The sequence below is a fragment of the Centruroides vittatus genome, unplaced genomic scaffold, assembly GCF_030686945.1.
Source record: "Centruroides vittatus isolate TY-2023 unplaced genomic scaffold, ASM3068694v2 contig_630, whole genome shotgun sequence".
NCBI classification, from domain to species: domain Eukaryota; kingdom Metazoa; phylum Arthropoda; class Arachnida; order Scorpiones; family Buthidae; genus Centruroides; species Centruroides vittatus.
Genome location: NW_027122387.1, coordinates 627,928 through 650,385, shown reverse-complemented (window position 1 = coordinate 650,385; position 22,458 = coordinate 627,928). Strand labels below are relative to the sequence as shown.

Genomic DNA, 22,458 nt, shown 5'->3' with positions numbered 1-22,458 from the left:
AAATTCCTTGCATGTATTAATTATTTCAATCAGTTATTATTGATATTTTAATGGATTACTTTCTCCACATAATACTTTTATCCATGGTCCTCCTAGACAAACTCAAAATTTATCTTGTCATTTCCTCATTTTCATCTTTATACAGGATGTCCAACGATTTCCAAGCATTTTCTCCTGACTAACTGAAAACAACTCGCTGCATAAATTAAAAACAGTTCACAATTTATTTGATGTTATCAAATGTTGATTAATCAATACATGAATTGATTAATGTTTGTTTTGTTTTGTGTTATGTGTTTGTGTTTTGTATTAATGTTTAATTAATATTGTTACTTCAAAGTATGCAGAAGATTTTATATCACATACAGGTTCAACGCAACAATTTTACTAAAATATGGAAATTCAAATTCGCACTGTCAACCTTATAATGTAAACCTAATACAGTTTTTCCAAATTACGTAATTTACAACAAGTAAATATTACAAGACAATCATGCTCTTTATTAATTATAGAATAAAATAAATCTTTTCTTTTTTTGCAGTTTTCCAAACGTGCAGTAATGTCCCCAGTTTCATTAGCTTCTGCAAGAATCGTCTTTTTCTTCAGCTCTTTCACCATTTCTGCAGCTATCAACTTCTCACTCCACTCTTTCTCTTGCCTTATTTCTTCCTGTTTACAAGCTCCCATATCTTTCTTGTATCTCTGGGTTGCAATTCAAGTTGTATGAACAAACTATTTTGATATATCCAATTTCCCCAATCCACTAGTTGATACGACTACATCGTGTAATCTCCCGTAAGCTACAAATGTCTCTTCTGTTTGGTTTTCCTTTAAGCATTCTTTGTTGATGGAAAATTCACATTCCGTGTGACCATGGGACATTATTAAAATCGTCTTCACACGTGTTTCAAATTCTTTTACTTCATCACATTGATGTGCAGACTAAAGCAGAAAGAATCAAACCTGTCGTGCATCTGGAGTAGTGTTTAATCACTAAATAAATGATTCTACGGGTGATTAAAAATCACCCGTAGAATCATTTATCTGGCTATTAGCCGTAAGAGTTTCTAATGTAATATCTAACAGTTTTTGTGCTTTCTCTCTATTCCTTGCATAAGCTGGATTTAGGCATGACAGTCCCTTTGTCAATTTGTATTTCTACTACTGTTTTTGTAAAAAAAAAATAATTATTTGTTGTTATGAAATCTAGTATTTCACAAATAATAAAATTTATGTTTATTGTCTTGTAACTGTAAATTAAAATTTATAGCATGCGAAACTTGTTAATTTAAATAGATTTCACTATTAAAATCAGTGAAATTTCAATAGATGGATGATACTCAAATGAAGTAAAATCAACTAACCATGGTTAAGTCTGTTTAAATTACAGTTAACAGGTTTTAACGTGATATAATACTGGAAATGATACTAACATCACTTAACGTGTTTTACGTCCAAGCTCCTTACTTTGAATCTAATGGACACTTCATTTCTCAGCTTCCCAAAAAGTTGAAAAGGGTGCATATTAAAGTAGAATAAATACAGTACAGTAACATCTTCCCAAAGAGACACTTTATTGTTATTTTTGCAAAATGTCATTAAGTAAAATAGTGGCCAGTTTCAAACCCTGCAATCATAAATTGCAAGCATTGCTGAAGTATAGATGGATTCTACGTACCATTTACTCAGTAAGAGCTTTGAAACTGTTGCGATCAGACTTCCTCTGCAACCTCATTTCCTGAGAAAACCGACTGCTAGCTACGGCTGCCAAATGCTTTTCAATGAATCCCACAAGATGACACTTAAAAATAAGCTATTTACAATTGCTATTTACTATAACAATTTAAAGCTACACGATTCAAATTTTGTATTTTCTTAAAACATTGGAGTAAATATTAATAATTATTATACTTTAATTAGCATGCATGATGTAATCTTAGATCATTCATATCATGTGACACAACAATGTGAACAATCAATCATTTCTGTTGTTCTTTTTCCATTATACAATGCATTATATGCTCTGCAATTATAATTTTTTTTCCTTTTCCAGTTTTAATACCAAATTCCCCAAGATTTTCGTAACTTTTCCCTTATCTCATAAATTCCCTGATATTTCCAGGTTTTCGGGTCCATTGAACGACGTAATTAACGAAAGTGTCGTTAATTACGACGTAATTTACGAAACGTCTCGTCGTGATCCGATTTACTTTTACGACAAAATATCAGTGGACTGTTTCGTCTAAAAGGAATATATTCCGGATGTTCCAAATGGCGAACGTTATCTCCGGTGACAAAATGGAAGACAGAAAAAGAAGGCGTAATTTTAGTTCTTTCGAGATACAGGCATTGGTAGATGGAGTAGAAAAAAGAAAAAAAATAATAGAAGGGAGGATAGATCAAACTATTACTTCTCGTGCAAAATATAATTGTTGGAGATTAATTTGCCAAGAAGTGAATAGTGTTAGTGACGTACGTAGAAACGTAGAGGAAATTCGACGTAAATGGAGAGATTACAAGAGCATCTCAAAGAAAAAAGGTTAGTAAAGTTTCTATACAATATGTCTACCGCTCGACGCAACGATAAAGTTTCGATGAACTGTGTAATTCGTCGATTAACAGAGCTAAAAACACTCGTCGGCCATCTTGAATTGACTTACGATAACCCAGTCTATATCGTAATTTACGACATTTCGGTTACGACAAGTTTTGTGCGTACAAAATCTTGTCGTATCGCAATTTACGACGAAAGACGAACATTCGAATTATCGTAAGTCGAGACAATTCAAGATGGCCGACGAGTGTTTTTAGCTCTCTTATAACATCTGTATTAGTTAAACGACGAAACTTGCAGCTGTAAAACTAAAATTCTAGTATACACGAAGGACAAAAGAAATGTATTTAACTACTTTTTTAAAGTAGAAATAAACTTAATATTTAGAAATCGTATATAAATTGAATAAATGGCATCAATATTTATTCTCATTAATTTCTTTTTGTACCTTGCAATGTCTAGGATGCTGGAAAAGAATGAAATTAGAAGCAAAAAAGAATTTAATTAATAATCATCAAATTAGTAAATTGGCCGACGATAGCGCATCGTCGGAATTGTCGAATGAACCGAGTAAGAGGATTATAGAAATTGTAGAAGGAAATATTCAGTCTGTACAGAATCAACCTAAGGTTTCTATACCCGATTTTGAATTTCAATACAAAGAAGCGTATGAAAATTGCCAGCCAATTGATACGCCGGTATCTCTAAAATCTTACGAAGAACCTTGTAAGAAACTGTTTTCTCAAATTAATGTGGAATCTCAATCTCTATGTAAGAATTGCTCGGGACGACAAACTACCGAACGAAATATAAACAAACAGGAAAGGTTAGTAATATTTTCAGATTTTTAATAAGATTTATTTAGAAAATATAGTGCATCCACGACATTCTATGCATGTGCATAAAAATTTGTATTTTTAGTTTTACGGTCATAAAATATCTGGACATTAAATTCAATGGACGACGAATTTAATACGGTGTCGGTCGTTAAAGTCGGGACAACTTATGCGACGGGAACTGTTAAAAGGGACAGCCGGACATGTTTTCCCTATGCCCCTAGAAAACTTAGGGGCTTAATTTATTTTTCACCTCTACAAAAGTATTATTATTATTATTAGTTGCAGAAAAGAAAATCTTTAAGAAACCCTATATGCATTTCATTTGATCCATTCTAGCCCGAACCTTGTAAAAAGCCCCTTATATGACGACATATGCTATTACAGATATTATAACAACTTGCTTGGGGACACTGTGAAAGGGAAAATTTCTCAACTCCTCCTGATAACATTTGAAAACATTACTTTGAACACTGTAATTAATAAATATGAAAGTACAAAATTTTCACTTAGGTATTTTGGTACATAATGTTTATTAAAAAACAAATTTTATATGCAATATAAAACTGAAGGAAACTACTATATTTTCAATTTAAATTTTAATCAAAAAATAACTCCTCGACTTAGCAATTTTGGTTAAATTCTATAAATTAAGTACAGTTGTCTCTTGATAGTCCGACGCACTCCCGTCAAGGTCACCGTAAGTTCCCGTCTTTAAAGTGCGAGTACAGTATGTACATAATTAATCTACCTACATTGTAGCATTTAGTTATAATGTTTATAAATTATTGTACGTACTGTATTATTTATGCCTACACACACTGTATGCACATTTATTGGCTTCCATATTTCTTTTAATAAACATGTTTTAGTTAACCAAAATGGGTGTTTCATTTCCATATTCACCTAGGCAGCATTTTACTCATAACATGTAAGAATACTATACGCTACTACTAGCAAAACAATGCCAAATATGTAATCACTTTCGGTAATCCGGACACCCCTTTGGTCCCATACCTGTCGGATTATTGAGGGACGACTGTATAAAGTTGCTATTTGTATAATAAATAACTATACATTTGCTGTTGTGTAAATTATTAATAAATCCTTGAATTAAAATATTTATTTTCTTCAGGACGGTTAATATTAAAAGGAAAATGAGAAAAGCCATCTTGGAAGAATTACTTACTACGGAAAAACTCAAGAGAGAAAACGAAAGGCTGCGAAAATGGATACTTACAAAGGAGTGTGAAGAAAAAGGATACGGATTACCACCACCCGATTTTAATTAAAGATGAAAACCAAACTTTATTTTTTATTTAACATACACCAAAATTTTTACACTATTATTAAATTAACAACAAAATTTTAATGATGAAATTTTAACTTTTACCGATTAACTAAATTATATTTTGAATTATTTTATTAATTTGATAAGAATTCGAATAATTTTTTTTTCTCTAGAGTTTAATATAAAGATAATTCTCTTATCAAATACAAACAACAATAGTTTTTCAGTTACATATATATAATTTGTAAATATAAACTTTAATACAAGGTAAAAATACGTTGGAGTTAGGTTGACCTTTAATCGGCCATTATTTTTTTTCTTTTAGAAGAAAAGCATGGCACTGGGTAAGATGGAATAAATTCAACTTTTGACGGTGGGTATGCGATTAACAGGCAATCCGGATGCATTCCGTTAAACTCTTCGGCAACTTCTTGCCGACTGTGGATCTGCACCATCAAAATATCTTGAATTTATTCCACCTTAGTTAATGCCATGCATTACCTGGGTAAATAGGTAAATGCTTAACGTTAAAATATGAAGATGCTATATTATAACAAACTATCTCAAAATATTACCAGTCTGATTTTTTCATGTTATAAAAATTAATTTCGAACGTTGCTACAATTCGATTTTGACTTTAAATGGCTTAAATATTTTACGAGACATTTATTTTTTATATACAAGTGAATTTAAAAAGAAAAAACTAGTAATATATGGTGCATATATTTAGCGTAACATCTTCATTTAATGTAAACGAGATCACGGGATGACAGATGCACAAATCTTAGTGTGTCTAGCAATCGCTACAACCGATCATTGTCATTCTGCTGACAAACAGATGCAACACGATATCTTCGGGTGGTTGCCACATTCTTAAGTAGGTTCCTGTAGCATGCACAATAGAAATTGCCTAATAAAATTTCAGATGAAAGCTTGTATTTCACCACCTTCCCCTTTCCGTTCTTAAAAGGAGTAAGAAACATTGCATTTAATGGTTTCCAGATGTGAGAATAATGCACCGTATGGTAAGGACAGTGTGTGTTCCATAGAAGTTTTTCTAAGAATATTTCCAAGCCTTTCTCACACAACAGAAAATGGGTTAGGGAGCATTGGGTATAACTTTATAAAACCAAAAGAGCAGTGGCTTGAAAAAGTTTGGGAATCACTATTACACGATATATAAAATATCAAATATAGTATCATGCTCAAAATTCAAAATTTTGTTGTGATAATTTTAATTTAATGAACATTATCTGGTTTACGAGCCAGCTTTTTTACCATAATTTAGAACCTCGTGACCTTCATTTTATAAACGACCTACTATTTTTTCATTTTAAACAACACATTCTTTTTCCTACCACAAATAATGCTTTTCTACTGTATCAATTGAACTACTGTCTATTTTTTCTCCATGGTGGAGGCAGTAAATTCTCTTATACACAGTATGTATTCCATGATTAATTGGAAATTAGTTTCAATTACTTTCACACAGATTGATAGCTGGGCTTTCGGCCATAACATTGTCAACTTTACAATGTTTTTTTATTACACAGCGTGGAAGCTTTCTACCATATAAAAATGATCAACTGACCTGTTTTGAAGGAGGCATCTATCTATAAATAAACTTGAAACTTTAATGCAGAAGCAATGGAATTCATGGAAATCCACCTACCTATAACCTTGCCATACCTCTTTTGTTGTTGCACTCCCAAAAAAAGGAGCTCTTTATTGTACAGACCCACAACTTTGCAACTATTCTGAAAATTTTTGAATTTGTATTTATGATCAGTTACTGTCCAGTTCCATATAACACTACGGCGGCTAATTTTGATCTACCGTCACAAGTTTGGTGTCTACTGGACACAAAATGGTTAAGAACTTAGATAAGTTTTCACTCTTACGACATCGGTAAGGCATTTCTTATTGTTCGACCTTCCTTTTTAAAAAACCATTTTGATGTTCAACCTACAGTTGAAGTTTGACTAAATAATTATTTTTTACTATGATCCAGCAAAACTAAACTAGGGAACTTTGTTTTGTAATTTCTCTCCATTGTGTGGAATTCCTCGGAGATCCATTTTGAGTTGCGATTTCTTGCATTAAATAAGAAATTATAGCTTATTCAGACAACTTATAAGGTTTCTGGATCAGACAGAATGATTTTTAAGATGTTAGCAACATTTTAGTTAAAACTTGAAGGTGTGTTATATGTATAGATATATTTTAGGTATTTTATATCTACTTAAATATGAATAACTCAAAGCAAAGATTCAACTTAACTGATTTGTTTTAAATACAAAAGAATATTTATTATGCTGTACAATATAATTTGCTTTTACAGTTTAGATTAAACATTTATTTCTTCTTCTCATTTTACTTTTGAAGTTAGTCTTTCTGGAATTTATTTCGTTCACTTTCTTTTTGCTGTATCTGTAAATTAAAATATCAATTAAACACATTTAAATGAATCAATTACAGTTAATAAAAACTTCAGAAACCTTTAAACTACGAATAAATTGGTATATTTTAAACTTTTGTCTAATTCCAATCCAAAAATTGAATAACAATTTTATGAATTTATTTATTTAGTATATAAATTAGAATACAAATAATTTGATATTAACAGAAGACTATTACTATATAAATTTTAATTAACATAGATTCTGAACACAAAAGTGTTTTTTGTGTTCATAATCTGTCATTTCACAGTTATTAACCCAACTGTAGAATATTAATTTTTGTATATCCTATGCCATAATAATTTAAACTATTAAATTTTAAATCTTGCAAGTTTAGGACAGTTGGATGGTCAAGCAGATAAGGGGGCAGTCTACTGCTTGGGGGGCCAAAAATTCAATAATAATCTATTAAATAGTAATAAATAACCATATGAGCCTGCTGGCCTTATTGTTATAATTATCAGACTTATCACACACCTTTAATTAATGCTTAATATCCTAGAATGTATTTAGGCTATGTTAATAGCCCTCTTTGGCTGGGTTACGTATATAAATTTCGACAATACGGTATTATAATTAAAATACATATAACAGAAATTAATACTATAATTTGAATTTCCTATTACATTCAATTTTTGTTTAAAGAGTTTTTCTAAATTGTATAAAATGTAACCATGCATGTCTATTAAAGCATTAAAGAAATCAGAAAGGTATGTGATAAGTCTGATAATTATAACAATAAGCCCAGCAGGCTCGTACGGTTACTTACTGCTATTTAACCCATAAATTTTTCGTGGTGGTCCATCCAGATATGCTGGCTCTGTCCCTCGTCACCCTGCTGCTCCATTATAGGCCTGGCCGAAACCATAATGGACTTGCTAAAAAGAGGCCCTCTTACTACACATAGGATCAAAGAAAGAAAAGCTAAAGATGGTCAGATCTTCAGTGGAGATGTTTCTTGTAATTAATAAAAGTTGTCTTCCTGAAATTAGCAGTCATTTATTAATTTATTTGCAAGCACGAGATCAAATTTCATAAGCTTTCACGATTGTATGATTTTCAATGTTTTAGTGGTTCTTTCAAGATGTTTATAAAGAATTCTATAATAATAAAATTTCAGAATGTTACAATATTTGTATTTTAGATGCTTTTTACTTTTAAACTGATTGAATATTGTCAGCGATGAAATGAAAGTGTGTTTAGGTTTTCTGTTATAGGAGGCAATAGTGTGACATGATGCTATAATACGTGATTTTAATCAATTGTACAGCTGATCCTCGATAATCTGACATGCTCGGTAGTCCGACATACCTCCCGTCGAGGTCACCGTAGTCCACGTCCCATTACGTGTCTGTTTGCACAGAAGGATGTCGCGACACGAATCTCCCCACCCAATTCTTACACGACGACACACATTTCTTGTGTTTTCCGTGAGCAGTTCTGTACGTACTGTATTATTTATGCCTATACATACTGTGTGTACATTTATTGGCTTCCATATTTCTTTTAATAAACATGTTTTAGTTAACCGAAATGGGTGTTTCATTTCCATACTAACCTAGGCAGCATTTTACTCATAAAATGTAGGAATATTGTAGGCTACTGCTAGCAAAACAATGCCAAGTATATAATCACTTTCGGTAATCCGACACCCCTTTGGTCCCATACCTGTCGGATTATCAAGGGTCAGCTGTATTTGCATTGTAACTTGAGATATTCCCTGGATTTTGTTTTGTTAAAAATGTTGTATTAAATTTCTTAGAAGTAAATATAAATTTTCCTCTCAACACTTTTTAACCTATACGTATACATGCTGTGAAGTTCGGAATATTAGAAAAAAAAAATTGTACCGAGAAAACATTAAGCAGAGATTACTTATATAAACACACACATTAATTATCACACTTACTGTCTAAATTCTTCATCTGCAAGCAGCTCTTCAACAATAGTTCTCTTTCTTTGTTTCTTTGGTATACGCGAATGATAATAATCTGCTGACGTCTCTACTATTGTTCCAATCTAAAATGAAATATTATGAAATATACAGTAACTTAATAATACATAAATCAAATAATCGAAAATAGTTATATGAATTTATTGAAATTACCTGGAAGTATTTTGGAAATGTTTTCATATCATTCTTTTTATAAAATGACTTTCTGTCCCATGTACGTCTCATTTGTAATGCAGTCAGATCGTTTTTAATTTCATCTGTCATTTCTGGTGCTGACATGTGATACCACCCGGGTCCGGCAGTTCTTTCCTGCTCTTTCTACAGTAATAAATCAAAAGCACTATGAATTGACTTACTAAAAACATAGATTACTGTATTTTATGGCATAGAAGATGAATCTTTTGTCCAAAAAATTGCCTTGCATCTTATGTGTGAAGTTGCAATCTACCGTAGACAAATAAATTCTCAAACAGCCTTTAGTAGACTACAGTTAACCAGTACCTGGTCCAATGCTTGAATAAAAATATTATTGTGATAGCTAAGTAGCTTTTACATGCATTCATATAGAATATTTTAATTATAAATAGCTTCTTTTAAACTCTTTTCTCCTAAAAAAATGCAATGTAATTTTATTTTTTTAAAACTAGAATACAGTAAAAAAACTTTTGGGGTTGAGTGACAAAGGTGTAGGACTGCCTAAATACAGTAAATACTTTTCCTTTTATTCCATATTAAAATGGGGTAGGTTTTATGTACTGTACCATTGATACAACAGTGCAATGCTCTTATATGCACAGAAATACAGTAAACAAATGCAATAATAGAAGTAACGTATTTCATTTTTTCTTACAGACTGTGTTTCTCTTTTGATTTTTGATAATTGAGGCATAGCTTAAAGTGCTAGGGTTTTCTAAACAAGTTTTTATTCTGAGTAAGACTGCCAACTACAAATGTATAGTTTATGTAAAATGACAATTAATAGCCAAACGGCATCTAGACATTGGCTTGTGGCACCACAGTTTAAAATGCATTGCAAAGATGATAATCGTCCTTTTTATTAACACTGTCCAAACAAACTTCAACAAAATGTTGGCTCTACTTTCTTCACTGCTACTCTCCTCTTTTAGGAGTTATTCAACTGACGAGATTATTCATTTGCAACATCACGAGAAAACTTCGATAAGGTCACCAGTTACCCTCTAAAAGCTTCTGGTAGCATAAAATCATAAGGCCATCAATAACTATTGTTCGTCAAATGAATGATATCCATGATCTGGTTGAATAGATGGTTGCTCTCTCATTGAGGTTAATTGGGTTTAAACAGAGATGGCTGATCTCTCGTTGAAGTGCTGAATCACCCCGAGGAAATGGTGGATCTCTCTGAGGTATGGAATCAACACTTGTGCAAGATGGCCGTGACACACGACAACAACTTCTGCACTGGCGACAAGCTTAGGATTATCAGTGTGGTTGTTGCCAGTGCAGACTTTTATCTGATTCAGACTTGAATCATTGATTTCAATTGGTGACAATCTTCCTTCTTAATGGCTCTTGTTCAGTTGCCATGGGCCGAATTTAGGTCAGAAGGAATGGGCATCTACCTCACTTTCTCCAGTGTTTACTTGCAAACTCCCTGGGATGATAGCCCTTAATTAGGGAAGATGTTTTATTGCTTGAGAGTTGCAACATCCGAACTAATTACTTAACTGACATGCAAAGTGTTTTCCTCATTTTTCTTTTTGTGCATTTACTCGAAATTGTTTGTTTCTCAGACTTCTTCATCAACCACTTTCCTGGCTTAATTTTTCACTGTGACGTCATCTCCCCCACTTCGAGTTTAACACAAATTACCATTTACAAATCTGTTTTTCACAGAGAAAGAGTGCAAAAACACACAAGCAAGTGAGGGAGTTTCGGACCTCACAAGTCCATACATAAATAACAATGTTAACGCTTCAGCAAACACTAATGAAAATAATGGAGTCAAGAAATACTTTACAGTTCAAAAATAGTTTTGATAAAGATAAAACTTCTGAGACCCATCTTCAGATTCACTTGCAAATTCAATGAATAAAGATGCTTGAAAATGAACTATTTTATATAAACTGTACAGAATATATAGCCTTGTTGTCAATTTTCTAATGTTTTATGCCGTGATTGTCATCTGCCTCCTGAAATAGTCATACATTCAAACTGATGCAGCAGATGTTCTACAACAGTTTAAATCAAAAAGTCAATTTTCAAGTATATCTGAAGATGGGACTCGGAAGTTCCAGAAATGTTCATCAACTTTAGGGTAATTCTTGACGTTTTTATTCCATTAGTGTATACTTAAGCCTTAATGCTATTATTTATCTTTTCAGTATAACATTTTGTATTTTGTCTTTAAGTTAAGTTCATAAAAGTAAAATAAATATGATTTTATTTCCTTATTGAAACAAAAGCTTTAATTAATAACATTACCTTGTGTTCACGCTTCAACTTTCGTTTACTTTGATTATATGGGCTTAAGGAACATTCATTATTAAACAATTCTTTGTATAGTTTACAGTGCTTCATAACCTAAAACCAAAATATAATTAATTTTACATATTTGAATAAAAGTAAGTAAAGTCAAACTTCAGTTTACGAACAAAATTTCAAACTCATAACTGCATTGGTTGCCGTACAATAACTCAGTTGCCAAACAAGATACTCAACAAAAGTTGCCCACAAGATTTATTCACACAGCAAGATCGACTCCCTAACTTTTTTAGGAGTTAATAAGTATGAATCAGTAGTTAGTTGAGTTAGTTGACACCGAGATCGCCTTGTGTTATTAGACATTGTGACACAAATCGTCGACGATGTTGCTATTTAAATTAGATTTCAATGCACACGAAGGAAAGTTACTATTTCCATTTTTCGGTACATGCCACAGTTGAATCTAAATCAAATTAATTAATAAAAACCCAAATTAATTGACACTCACATAATATAAATGGCATCCAAGAATTCACATTTAAATATGCTTAAGGTAAATTAAATAAAAAATAATGTACCTCGAACCTGTTACCGGTGTGTATTAAATGTACAATAAAGTCTATCACAAAAGTTCTTCTTCAGGCAATACACAGAATAACTGATAGAACACAGAACAAAAAGAACATGAATATTTAAAATTAGATCAAATCCAGGCCTCGTGAAAATCATTGTGCTGGACATGCGCATTTTGTATGGGTAGACGGTGTTAACAATTAAAGATCAGTGTCCATAAGGGCATTTTTTATGCATGAGTAGTAGGGGACTGATACACTTTGAATTAGGAATTTCTGTGGTGAAATATAATGTATGATACAAGATAAATTACACTTATTTTAAATTACAAATCTGTTTTTCACAGAGAAAGAGTGCAAAAACACATAAGCAAGATGTGTTTTTGCACTCAAATAAAAATGAAGTTGGAAATTTATAATTTTTCCGTATATAATTCCAATTTAATTTATCGGCAGTCATAAATAAATTGCTGGCTTAAATTAGATCTTTGACTTATTATTTCCCAATTACAAATTCTTTAAAATGACAAAAGCTGTCTTCGTCAACTATAGTGACGATCCGAGTGCCCCCATGATACTATTGTTTTTAATTTATATATAATTATAAATTAATTATATATTTTTTTATTATAGAAATTGTATAATAGAAATCTTTATGAAAAAGCAAAATTACCTAAAAAGTGTGGTGCTGGTTATGATTTATTTAGTACAGATAATTGTATTATTAAAAGTAAAAAACAAATATTGATATTCACAGATATGGCTACTCAAATTTTCAAACAATTGTCTGGGAAGAATAGCTACAAAAACATCATTGTTCTTAAATCACAATATATTAATCAATCAAAGTATTATTGATTCTGATTACAGAGACAACGTTGGATATTAATATATAACTTTGGAGATGACGACTTTATAATAAAAGGAGACGAAAACAAAAATATTGAGACTTACAAAATACGCCACCTCCTACCATGCCGATTCATTGGGAAAAATATTCTTCTTTACAAGTAAATGAAAACAGCTTTCGTTATTTTAAAGAATTTGTAACTGGGAAATAATAAGTCAAAGATCTAATTTAAGCCGGCAATTTATTTACGACTGCCGATAAATTAAATTGGGATTATATACGGAAAAATTATAAATTTCCAACTTCATTTATTGAAAGAAATATTAAATATGCAAAATGGGATTTAATTTCTCAGTATCAAACATTGAATGATCAATTTATTAATAAATATAATCATTCTATTGATTGGAAAATACCAAAATCTGTCAAATACGTTCATTTAACATACAAAAATTAGATATTAAAATACTTCTGATACTTTAACTGATTTACAAGATATATTGGATTGGGATTTAGTTTCTCGGTATCAATTACTTTCCGTAGATTTGGTAGAAAAATTCCAAAATCGTCTTTCTTGGTGTTACGTTTTAAAATATCGGCAACTCGACGATTTCTACGTAAGTAACAACACTAATACCCCGTTACTCCGTGTTGTTGCAGATATACGTCACATCTCGGAAAAAATTGCGAAAAAAGAATAACTCTTGTTAAGTGTATCATAAGTCATATTTCGAATAACAACACTAGTAATATATTACTCCACGTTCTTGCAAACGAAAAAATAACTCTTGATTGTAAATCAAAATTATATTGTATTAAAACCTGATCTAGTAATAATTTTAAGTATAACTATAGAATACCAAAAAAAAATAATTGTATCATACATTGCTATAGAAATTTCTAATCCAAAGTGTATCAGTCCCCTACTTCTTGCATGAAATACAGCTAAAAGGCTTTATTTTGGTGGTCAGGAACAGATTAATCCATTTTATATTGTTCCTTGTGGTAAAATTTGTTTCACTTTTAAGAACAACTTTTAGGAGTGAATTATGTTTGAAAACTGAGGTTTGACTGTATTTTTATTTAATAATTTTCTATTAAGTGGTAATTAAATTTTCAAAAACATAAGTAAACTGAAAATCATAACGACAATATAAATATCAATAAAAACTATAACGTAATATCCAAACTGTTTATGATTATAGTTTAAATAAAAAGATCTTTCCAAAGTACAGTACATGTACGGTATAATAATTTTATATATTTATGATGTGCAGATAAAAAGTAATAGTCAAAAATGCAATAGTCTTCACTTTTAACGAACCTGTTTATAATGAATTCTCGGCTATTACAAACCAATTTTAAAACTACGAATGAAACGCCCGTAAGAGCAATATTATTTTTTTGGCTACAACAAACCTGTATACAGTGAACAATATTTGGATTTAAAAAAATGAATGTTATCATTTATAACAGATTATGCATACAAAAAATACTCTAAAGTTATTACTAGGATTTTTAAACCGAGCATTTCGCATTTCTTTTGTAATACTTCGCATAACCTCAAGTTGATCAAATGTCCAAATTTCTCCATGGAACTGGAAAATTTTGGTGACCACTGGACTAGATTGATCATCATTATGAGAGACTTCTCCTATTATCTACACTTTGATAAAATATTTTTCAGTAAACAATAAGAAGAAACTTGCTCTACTCAATTAATCCTGAAATACATCGTAAATTTAGAAAACTAAAAAATGTATTTTTCGAAACCCAATGTGAACGGCTACATTTCTTTTGACCGACAAAGACTAGCAGAGGGAAGTATCATCCAAACAATCCTAATACCACTATTAATGTAAATGCATATTGGGGTTTACCCCTTCTTCAGTACATACTTCATATAACAAAAATAGTAAAATTTTTACAAATAACATGTTTTTGGGATGATTTTTCAATCCTGAAAGGCATTGCTGCTATAACAAATGTTTTGAACAAATTGTTCTTTGTCTCCTGATTAAAACAGATCTACGTAAGACCAAACTTAGGTTATTAATCTTAGTGGAGATAATTCTTTGAGAAATCTCCACATACGTTTAACTTAAGGTATGCCAGTTCATACTTTACTCTAAACCAGCGATTCTCGACCACTGTGCCGCAAGATTTTTTAAGTGTGCCGCCACTGGGAATACCTACACATAAGCGACGTAGTTCAATCGGTAGTCCAGACAAGTAGTTCAATTGGTTCTACCTTCCTAGGGAACATTTGGAAATTGTAACCGGTGTTACCAGTAACTGCCGCTAGTTACCGAGGAGTTTAGAAAATGTGACCTAAATAACGAACGGCATTTAATAAATCGCTGTTACGACGTCGCCGGTTGTCCTGCGGTTCTTACCGAAGTAAACGTGTGTGCTGCCAAATTTTAAAATTATTATAAGTGTACCACGACGAAAAAAAGGTTGAGAATCACTGCTCTAAACTGACAACAGATGCGACATCCAGTATTAAAATATACTGGATGATATTCTTGACTACTTAGTCCTTGTCGGTCAGAAGACATGTGGCTGTTTACGTCGAGTTTTTTGATTGAGAATATACACATAAATGTATAGTTTATTTTCTGCTCCCCTTTCCTTTATTTTGAGTTCATTATAATAAATATAACATAGATATCATGTTTAGATTGAAACTCGTTAAAAAAAGTACTCTCTACGTTCACACTTTACTGAAGTAGTGACTATTTTCTTATTCTAGCTCAACTAAATTCAAAGTTTACAGTTTCCCGTGAAATTCCAACTTTCACAGATTTTACAGTACAATTAAGATGCACATATAAAATAACTATGCAATTCTCAGTTCACAAATTTACACGATAGCTAATATAGATACATATATTTTTTTTTATTATAGCTATCAAATGTATTTTCTTACCTGTGGATCAGATGATGTATCTAAAAGTTCTTTTAATTTTTCATCATTAATACTTATGGATTTTTTAGAATGCTTAAAAGCCGACTTGTTTAAAGTTGATTTTATCCTAAAACATATGAAAAAATATATAATAAATATTAAAAAAATACTAGTTTTCCAGAACATATCTAATTAAATAGCAGTAAATAATTTTAAATAGTAGCGAGGTTGAGGCCGAAGTTTTCGACGCGAAAACGTGTATGTCAAACGTTCGGCGCCGCTTTCCCGTATGCCTAGAAGTTTGGCAACGGCCTTTGGAATGTCGAGCACGATTCCACCGACTTTCCAAACACCGTTGTCAAACTTCTAGGCTTACGGGAATTTGGCGCCAAACGTCCGATTTACACGTTTTTGCGTCGAAAACTTCGGCCTCGACTTCGCTAATTTATTTATAAATCTTCTAACTTACGGTAATAATTAATTTTCTACTGTTATGTCCATATTTACAATCTATGTTTCAGAATCAGATGCAAAAGTTAATTCATAAACTTTCACATTTAAAATTAAATTAACGTTAACTTCAGATTCTGATTCTTGATTGTAAATATGGACATAAAGAGTTTTGATTAAATAACTTGAATGTATATTTCTTGTGACAACTCTAATTTAGTATTATGCGTAAATAGAAAAAATAAACTCCACTCAATGATCTGTAATCTACACTTTGCTTCTATTCTGTTTCTTTAATCTCAGTATATAACTGGTCAAAATATCTTAGTTTTCTAGGAATTATCATTTCCTCAGATGCCTCAGAAGAGAAGCTATTAAATATATTAGCCTTTGCAATATTCATTTTAATTGTAGCATTCTTTTAAGTTATATTGGTAGATGCAATGAATGCTACACTTATTTTTTATTTTTTGTTAAAATAGTTACCAATTTGAATTGCTTTCGAACATTAGTTTATAGGTCTGTAACCTAAGATAACTATAGATAATTATCTATATCTGTAGTGTGTATTAACAAAGCACTGATCACGTGAAATGATGTAATTCGTGCATTGCCGATATTGCCAATTTTCAGTTTATAGAATACGAGAGGAGGTGGAAGTGTTTAAATTGCTGCCAGCAAACATCATTTTAGCGCAATAAAGACCTCAGACAGTTCTTTCACAATCCAATGAATGCTTGCACAGTTCTGCTTTACCCACTTTGACTTGGATAAAACACACTTTACACAGATATAATTGCAGCAATAATTGATTAATCTTCACTTTATCCAATTCATGAGCTTCAGCAAGACATTTAGACATAAATAACCTGATTATTTGATAGATACCAAACAAACTGCTGGAATATCAGGTTAGACAAAATTACTTAGTATTTGATTATTAAGAGTAGCCATATAATCCCTGATATAATCCAGCAGTTTGTTTGGCATATATACTTAGTAAAGTTTTTAAATTTAGTTTATTTAAATAAAAGTTGTCTAGCACTGTATTGTAAACTATTAAAATCAATTTATTAATATATTGTTCTAAACTGATTTTTCAGAAAGAAAAAGAGCTAATTCGATAAGTATTAAATTTATATAAATAACATCGCTAGACCCGATAAACCAATGGTATTCAAACATTTTAACAGTGCAACCCCAAGGTAATTTTCCGCGACCCATAGATTGAATACCACTGCGATAAACTATAAAGCTAAACTCCAACCATCAAATGCCGAATTCTATTGGGCTAGATATGTCATATCTAGCCTGATAGAATTCGGCATTTGGTCGGAGTTTAGCTTTATCTATATATATAATTGAGACGAGTTGATAATAATAATAATAATAATAATAAAAATCAGCACAGGTTAGGAGTTGAAAGTTGAAATTTGGTACACAGTTAGGGTAAATCACAAGAATGCATGCTAAGAAGGGATTTTTCGAAATTCCTCCCCATGGAGGAGAGGGACAGGATTAAGGCTTAACACTTCCATCAACAATGGAAGTGTTACGTAACAATGGAATTGTTAAGAGAAAGCGACGTGCAAGATGCAGATGCAATTTTTTTCATTTTTGCGGGAAATTGAACCTTTTTAGACCCATCTACCCATTCTCTAATTAGTCTGGAAACAGGGGGACCCAATTCTTGCATTCTGTGAAAATGGGTAAGGTTGACTATAATGTAATAATCTTAATCTTCGCTATCGTTACTTTTGCCCGAGCAACGCGGGCCTCCCTGCTAGTTAAATTTATATTTAACATCTGCATTATAACAAATGAATAAATAACTATTTGAACAAAATGTTAACTACTAACCTGGACTCATCTGCATTTATGTCATTTTTTTCAACACCATTTTCTGTTTCATTCTCAATAGACACAGATGAAATTTCTTTTTTTACAGATGTTGAAATATTTGATGGTTTATTATCAATTAAGAAGAAAGAGGAATTCGTGTTATCGGCATCTAATTAAAATAAAATCAATTAAATCAAACAGATATTGAAAGGAAGTTGTTATAAAAAAATCAAAACATTATTATTTCATAAATAACTTTTAATAAAATATTGTTTTAACAAATCTTCATTTCAGAGCTTAATTAATAGAAACATCAAGCTTATAGCCAAATAATTCGGCAGTTCATTTGTCCTTAATAATCAGGTTTATGAAGAAAAACTTTATACTCGCAGACTTCGTACTCGTTTGTATCCTGGCCCTATTTGCACAACCTGACGTTACGCAGTTACTCAAGCTACTGGGCATGGTTAAAAATTAAGACAGCTTAAGCACAATTATTCCAGATATTACAGGTTCTGACAAATAAAGAATTTTCAGAGTCTTGCCACAAATAAGCTACATATTGATTATTGACTATTTGTGACATGCCATAACGAAGAAAAATTTTAAAAAAACTAATAAGTAGGTTTAAAATTAATAAATACAAATGTATTCTGACAGTTTATGAGTTAGTTATACTTTCTATTTGCAAAATTTCCACAACCTTAACACAAAATGAGAAGAAAGTAAAGTTTTAAGAAATTTGTGGGATTTTCCGGGATAAGAAGAATTTCCCGGGTTAAAAAAACAACCGGGATTCCGGGATCCCGTTTGAAAAAAACCCTATTACAGATATTGAAATATACAGCAAACTTGATTATAACAAACATTAGGAGATCAGCAAGATTTCCATGTCATAACTGTTACTCATTATATCCATAAAGAGCAGTGACATAACTAGTTTGACTGTATATTTCAATATCTATAAACAACAAGAACAATTTAAGAATAATCAGATTAACCAAAAACAAAATTTATAAATAAAATCTGATAACACATGGTACTACACATGGTTTAATAAATTGTATGCACCCATTAAAAAGTGACAAAAGCCCTTGCCCCATTATAGCCTTACTGTGTACACTGAAACCTGTTTTTGTGCGATTTTTTATACGTACAATGTGTTTTGTGCAATTATTTTTGTGCAGTATACCAATTTGATTGAAATTCATATTTCGCACACAAAAAATCACATAAATAAAAAATCGCACAAAAATAGACCGCACAAAAACAGGTTTGAGTGTACATAAAATCTTGTAACTCATTTCTCACTCGCAAATTGATGTACATTTTCTCTATACAACATATAGGTCATACTATCTCAATCTTTATTCTTTTTCTTATTCTAACCTTTTTGTTTGCGTACATGGTATATTATGTACGTATATGTACCAAATTTATATACTGTATTTTATGGCACATAAGATGTAACTTTTGTCGAAAAAGCTAAAAAAAATTGCATTACATCTTATATGTGAAGCTGTGATCTCCTATAGACTAATGAAGTTCCTAGATTCTTCTAATTTTTAAACACAAAATTCTCACTTCTATCTTCCTTTTCTTCGGTTCTTGAGAGTTTATGTATATTTGATTCCAATAACCAGTCGCACGTTCAGACTTGTCAAGCTAAAGCACCGACTCTAACACAATAACTTTGGTCCAGGGATTTCAAAGTTCTGACTTCACCAGTCTATTCGGGAAGAGAGAGGACGATGAAAAAGAAGTGACACTAATGTCTCTCTTCTTTTTTGTTGTCCTCTCTCTTCAAGCTCCAGCTCAAAAGTGACCCTTCTTCCCCATGTATGCTCTCAGGTAACCCCGTACATAATGAGTACGAGGTATACCGGTTATTCCGGGAGAATTACCTTCCTTCAAGAAGGAAAAATTAAGGAGATTAGAAAGTTCTAAAGGGAGAAAGAACAAAGAGCAGGGGAAAAAATGTACAGAGAACAAAAAAGACAATATGACAAACCACCACAGCCTACTTCCAGGTTGCATGCAATTGTGAGTCCTGTCGCTTCACTAAGACTATCATGTTTAACTATTTAGCCCATACAACTATGCCAACTTTGAGTAGCCCACTTGACTGTGAAGTACTGTACTTGATGTTATTTAGTTTTAGAGAGATGTGGAGGCTTGCACCAAAGCACACAACTACATGCAGTGTGTCAGCCAAGGTCAGTGATAGTAAGCCTTGACTAATACAGAGCATGGAGAATAGGCAGTACTACTGGTAATACTGGTAACTGTAAAATCGATTATTGGGTCCTTTTAAAATTGTCACAAATATTTACATTGGCGAAATAAAAAAAATATTAAAGTATTATGAACATAGTTTTTGTATAAAGAACTATAAATAATAAATAATACATTATTGTATAATAATAATAATAATAATGTACTGTATTTTAAATCTGTATAATTATGTAATTCATTAATTTGTATTATAAAAATAAATATAATTTAATGTTCGGAGCTGTCCATAAATGACAAGAGAGAGGGAGTTAAGCCAAGTCAGACAAGGAGGAGAGGCGAGGTCAAGCTTTAATGGACGTCCATTTCATTAAATTTTATAGTTTACGAATTTTGTTATATTTATTTCAGAATTTCTTGTATATTTCGTTTCTACCTTGGTATTTATTGTTCATAAAGTGATATAGGTTTTAAGGGGGTTCATTTGTTTGTTTGTTTTTGTTTTGTTAAGTTACGGAAATACAACACTTGGGTGGGGATGTCTTCAAGGAGGTCTTCTTAAGGGTAACTGGCCCCTATTCAGGTGTTAGATGTGGATAAAACCCAGAAAACTCCACATGGCCAGCCAGTCCTGGTGAGTTGAAAACCCACAACTGAACTCCCAGCATTCAGGGAACGAAACTGCTTGGCCATTGGAGGGGGTTTGAGTTTCGTTGGACGTCCGAAGAAGGGGATTACAGAAACTTTGACAAACTGGAACGAGGGGAGAGGGAGAGTAAAAATTTCAAGATTAATTGGTTAATGTTACCTATGGTTCCAAGATGGCAGCTCGTCTCTGATTCCAGCAAATAGAAGAAGGGAAACAGTGGGGACACCTATTCTAATAAATTACCATAATTATTACCAACAAAATTATTAGAATAGGTTAGGTTAGGTTAGAACGTGCGTCCCCACTGTTTTCTTGCTGGAATCAGACGAGCCGCCATCTTGGAACCATAGGTAACATTAACCGATTAATTTATGGACAGTCCCTAGTAGCGAGTTTGACGTCACGTGATTACCTTCCAGTCAGTTCATAAACTACATTACCCGTTTTCTTTATATTTTATCTTATGCTATTACCTTTTTTATACTTGGAAAGGTCAACTTTTACACCCGATGCATATTTAGATCGCGTTTCAACTTTAAAATTTACAACTGGTGTATTTATAAATATGCCCGCTACTTCCATCTTGTATTAATCTCTGCTGTATCTATTCAATAACAAGATTACTAGACAGGATTTATTACATGCGAATTTACACGTGTTTCTCAGAAGCGATACTGCAGAAACTTGTCAAGTGTTGCCAACTCTATCTTAACAATGACAATAAAAAAAATTCTATTGTAAACATACGTACAATTAGACCTCAAAATAATTTTACTACATTATTTTTATTTATTTAAAAAAGTTTAACCCAACATGATTAATATAATGACATTTTTCATAACAAATAAAAAATGATATTATGATATAATCAATGACGCCAACTTGGATTTCCCCCTATATTTAGTAGGAAATACGCAGGATGGGGGTATATATGGGGAAAGAAATAGTTTAATGAAAAATTTAAGGTCTGTCTTTATTGGTTAGTGGAGTTTCAGCGGCGAGATCAGGACCGAATTCAGTAAAGCAGAGCACTAAGTGTTGACGCTTTACGACCTTCGAAAATTTTGACCGGATAGCCGAGCGATCAAGTTGGCAGCTTACCGCTACGTGGGACCCGGGTTCGAATCCAGACGGGTCGATAAATCCCCAGGAATTTTTCGGGGGTGGTCCGTCCGGATATGTCGGTCCCCGTTGCGGGCCCGGCAAAACTCATAATGGGCTTGCTAAAAGAGGCCCTCTTAGTGCCCACAGGTCGAAAAGAATTAAAATAAAACCTTTTCCTGGATAGGCACCGTATCTGTTTCTCGCACAATAATTTTCATCATGATTTCAGAAGAAAATAAATTTATTTTACTTATATTCAGAATAATATATACGATTAAATTTAGTTCAAAC

At 31.9% G+C, this 22,458-nt stretch overlaps 2 protein-coding genes across 3 annotated transcripts; one reads left to right on the top strand and one right to left on the bottom strand.

Moving 5' to 3' along the window:
- Nucleotides 1–2,254: 2,254 nt before the first annotated feature.
- LOC136979608 (myb/SANT-like DNA-binding domain-containing protein 4) lies at nt 2,255–4,696 on the top strand. The gene is made up of 3 exons (XM_067275630.1): nt 2,255–2,539; nt 3,017–3,380; nt 4,526–4,696. Exons 1-3 carry the CDS (start codon nt 2,263–2,265, stop codon nt 4,680–4,682), a joined length of 798 nt encoding a protein of 265 aa, XP_067131731.1. The 5' UTR covers nt 2,255–2,262; the 3' UTR covers nt 4,683–4,696.
- A 2,268-nt stretch (nt 4,697–6,964) lies between these two features.
- Nucleotides 6,965–21,738, bottom strand: LOC136979669 (deoxynucleotidyltransferase terminal-interacting protein 2). Of its 2 annotated transcripts, XM_067275705.1 has the most exons (7): nt 21,537–21,738; nt 18,201–18,351; nt 15,912–16,017; nt 11,558–11,656; nt 9,248–9,412; nt 9,050–9,159; nt 6,965–7,111 (listed from the first exon to the last, which is right to left on the bottom strand). In XM_067275705.1, the coding sequence occupies exons 1-7, from the start codon at nt 21,643–21,645 to the stop codon at nt 7,024–7,026; spliced, it is 828 nt and encodes a 275-aa protein (XP_067131806.1). In that variant the 5' UTR covers nt 21,646–21,738; the 3' UTR covers nt 6,965–7,023. The 2 variants fall into 2 exon arrangements, with proteins under 2 accessions (XP_067131806.1, XP_067131807.1); XM_067275706.1 differs by lacking the exon at nt 11,558–11,656.
- Between the last annotated feature and the right edge of the window lie 720 nt (nt 21,739–22,458).

What these genes read in the sequence shown, in the direction of transcription:
- LOC136979669 (XM_067275705.1), bottom strand. Translation starts at nt 21,645, where the DNA reads ATGGAAGTAGCGGGCATATTTATAAATACACCAGTTGTAAATTTTAAA. An exon ending in CCTTTCCAAGTATAAAAAAG is followed by an intron (nt 18,352 to 21,536) that starts GTAATAGCATAA and finishes TATTTTAATTAG; the next exon opens with ATGCCGATAACACGAATTCC. An exon ending in ATACATCATCTGATCCACAG is followed by an intron (nt 11,657 to 15,911) that starts GTAAGAAAATAC and finishes TTTTGGTTTTAG; the next exon opens with GTTATGAAGCACTGTAAACT.
- LOC136979608 (XM_067275630.1), top strand. Translation starts at nt 2,263, where the DNA reads ATGTTCCAAATGGCGAACGTTATCTCCGGTGACAAAATGGAAGACAGA. An exon ending in GAGCATCTCAAAGAAAAAAG is followed by an intron (nt 2,540 to 3,016) that starts GTTAGTAAAGTT and finishes TGCAATGTCTAG; the next exon opens with GATGCTGGAAAAGAATGAAA. An exon ending in AATATAAACAAACAGGAAAG is followed by an intron (nt 3,381 to 4,525) that starts GTTAGTAATATT and finishes TATTTTCTTCAG; the next exon opens with GACGGTTAATATTAAAAGGA.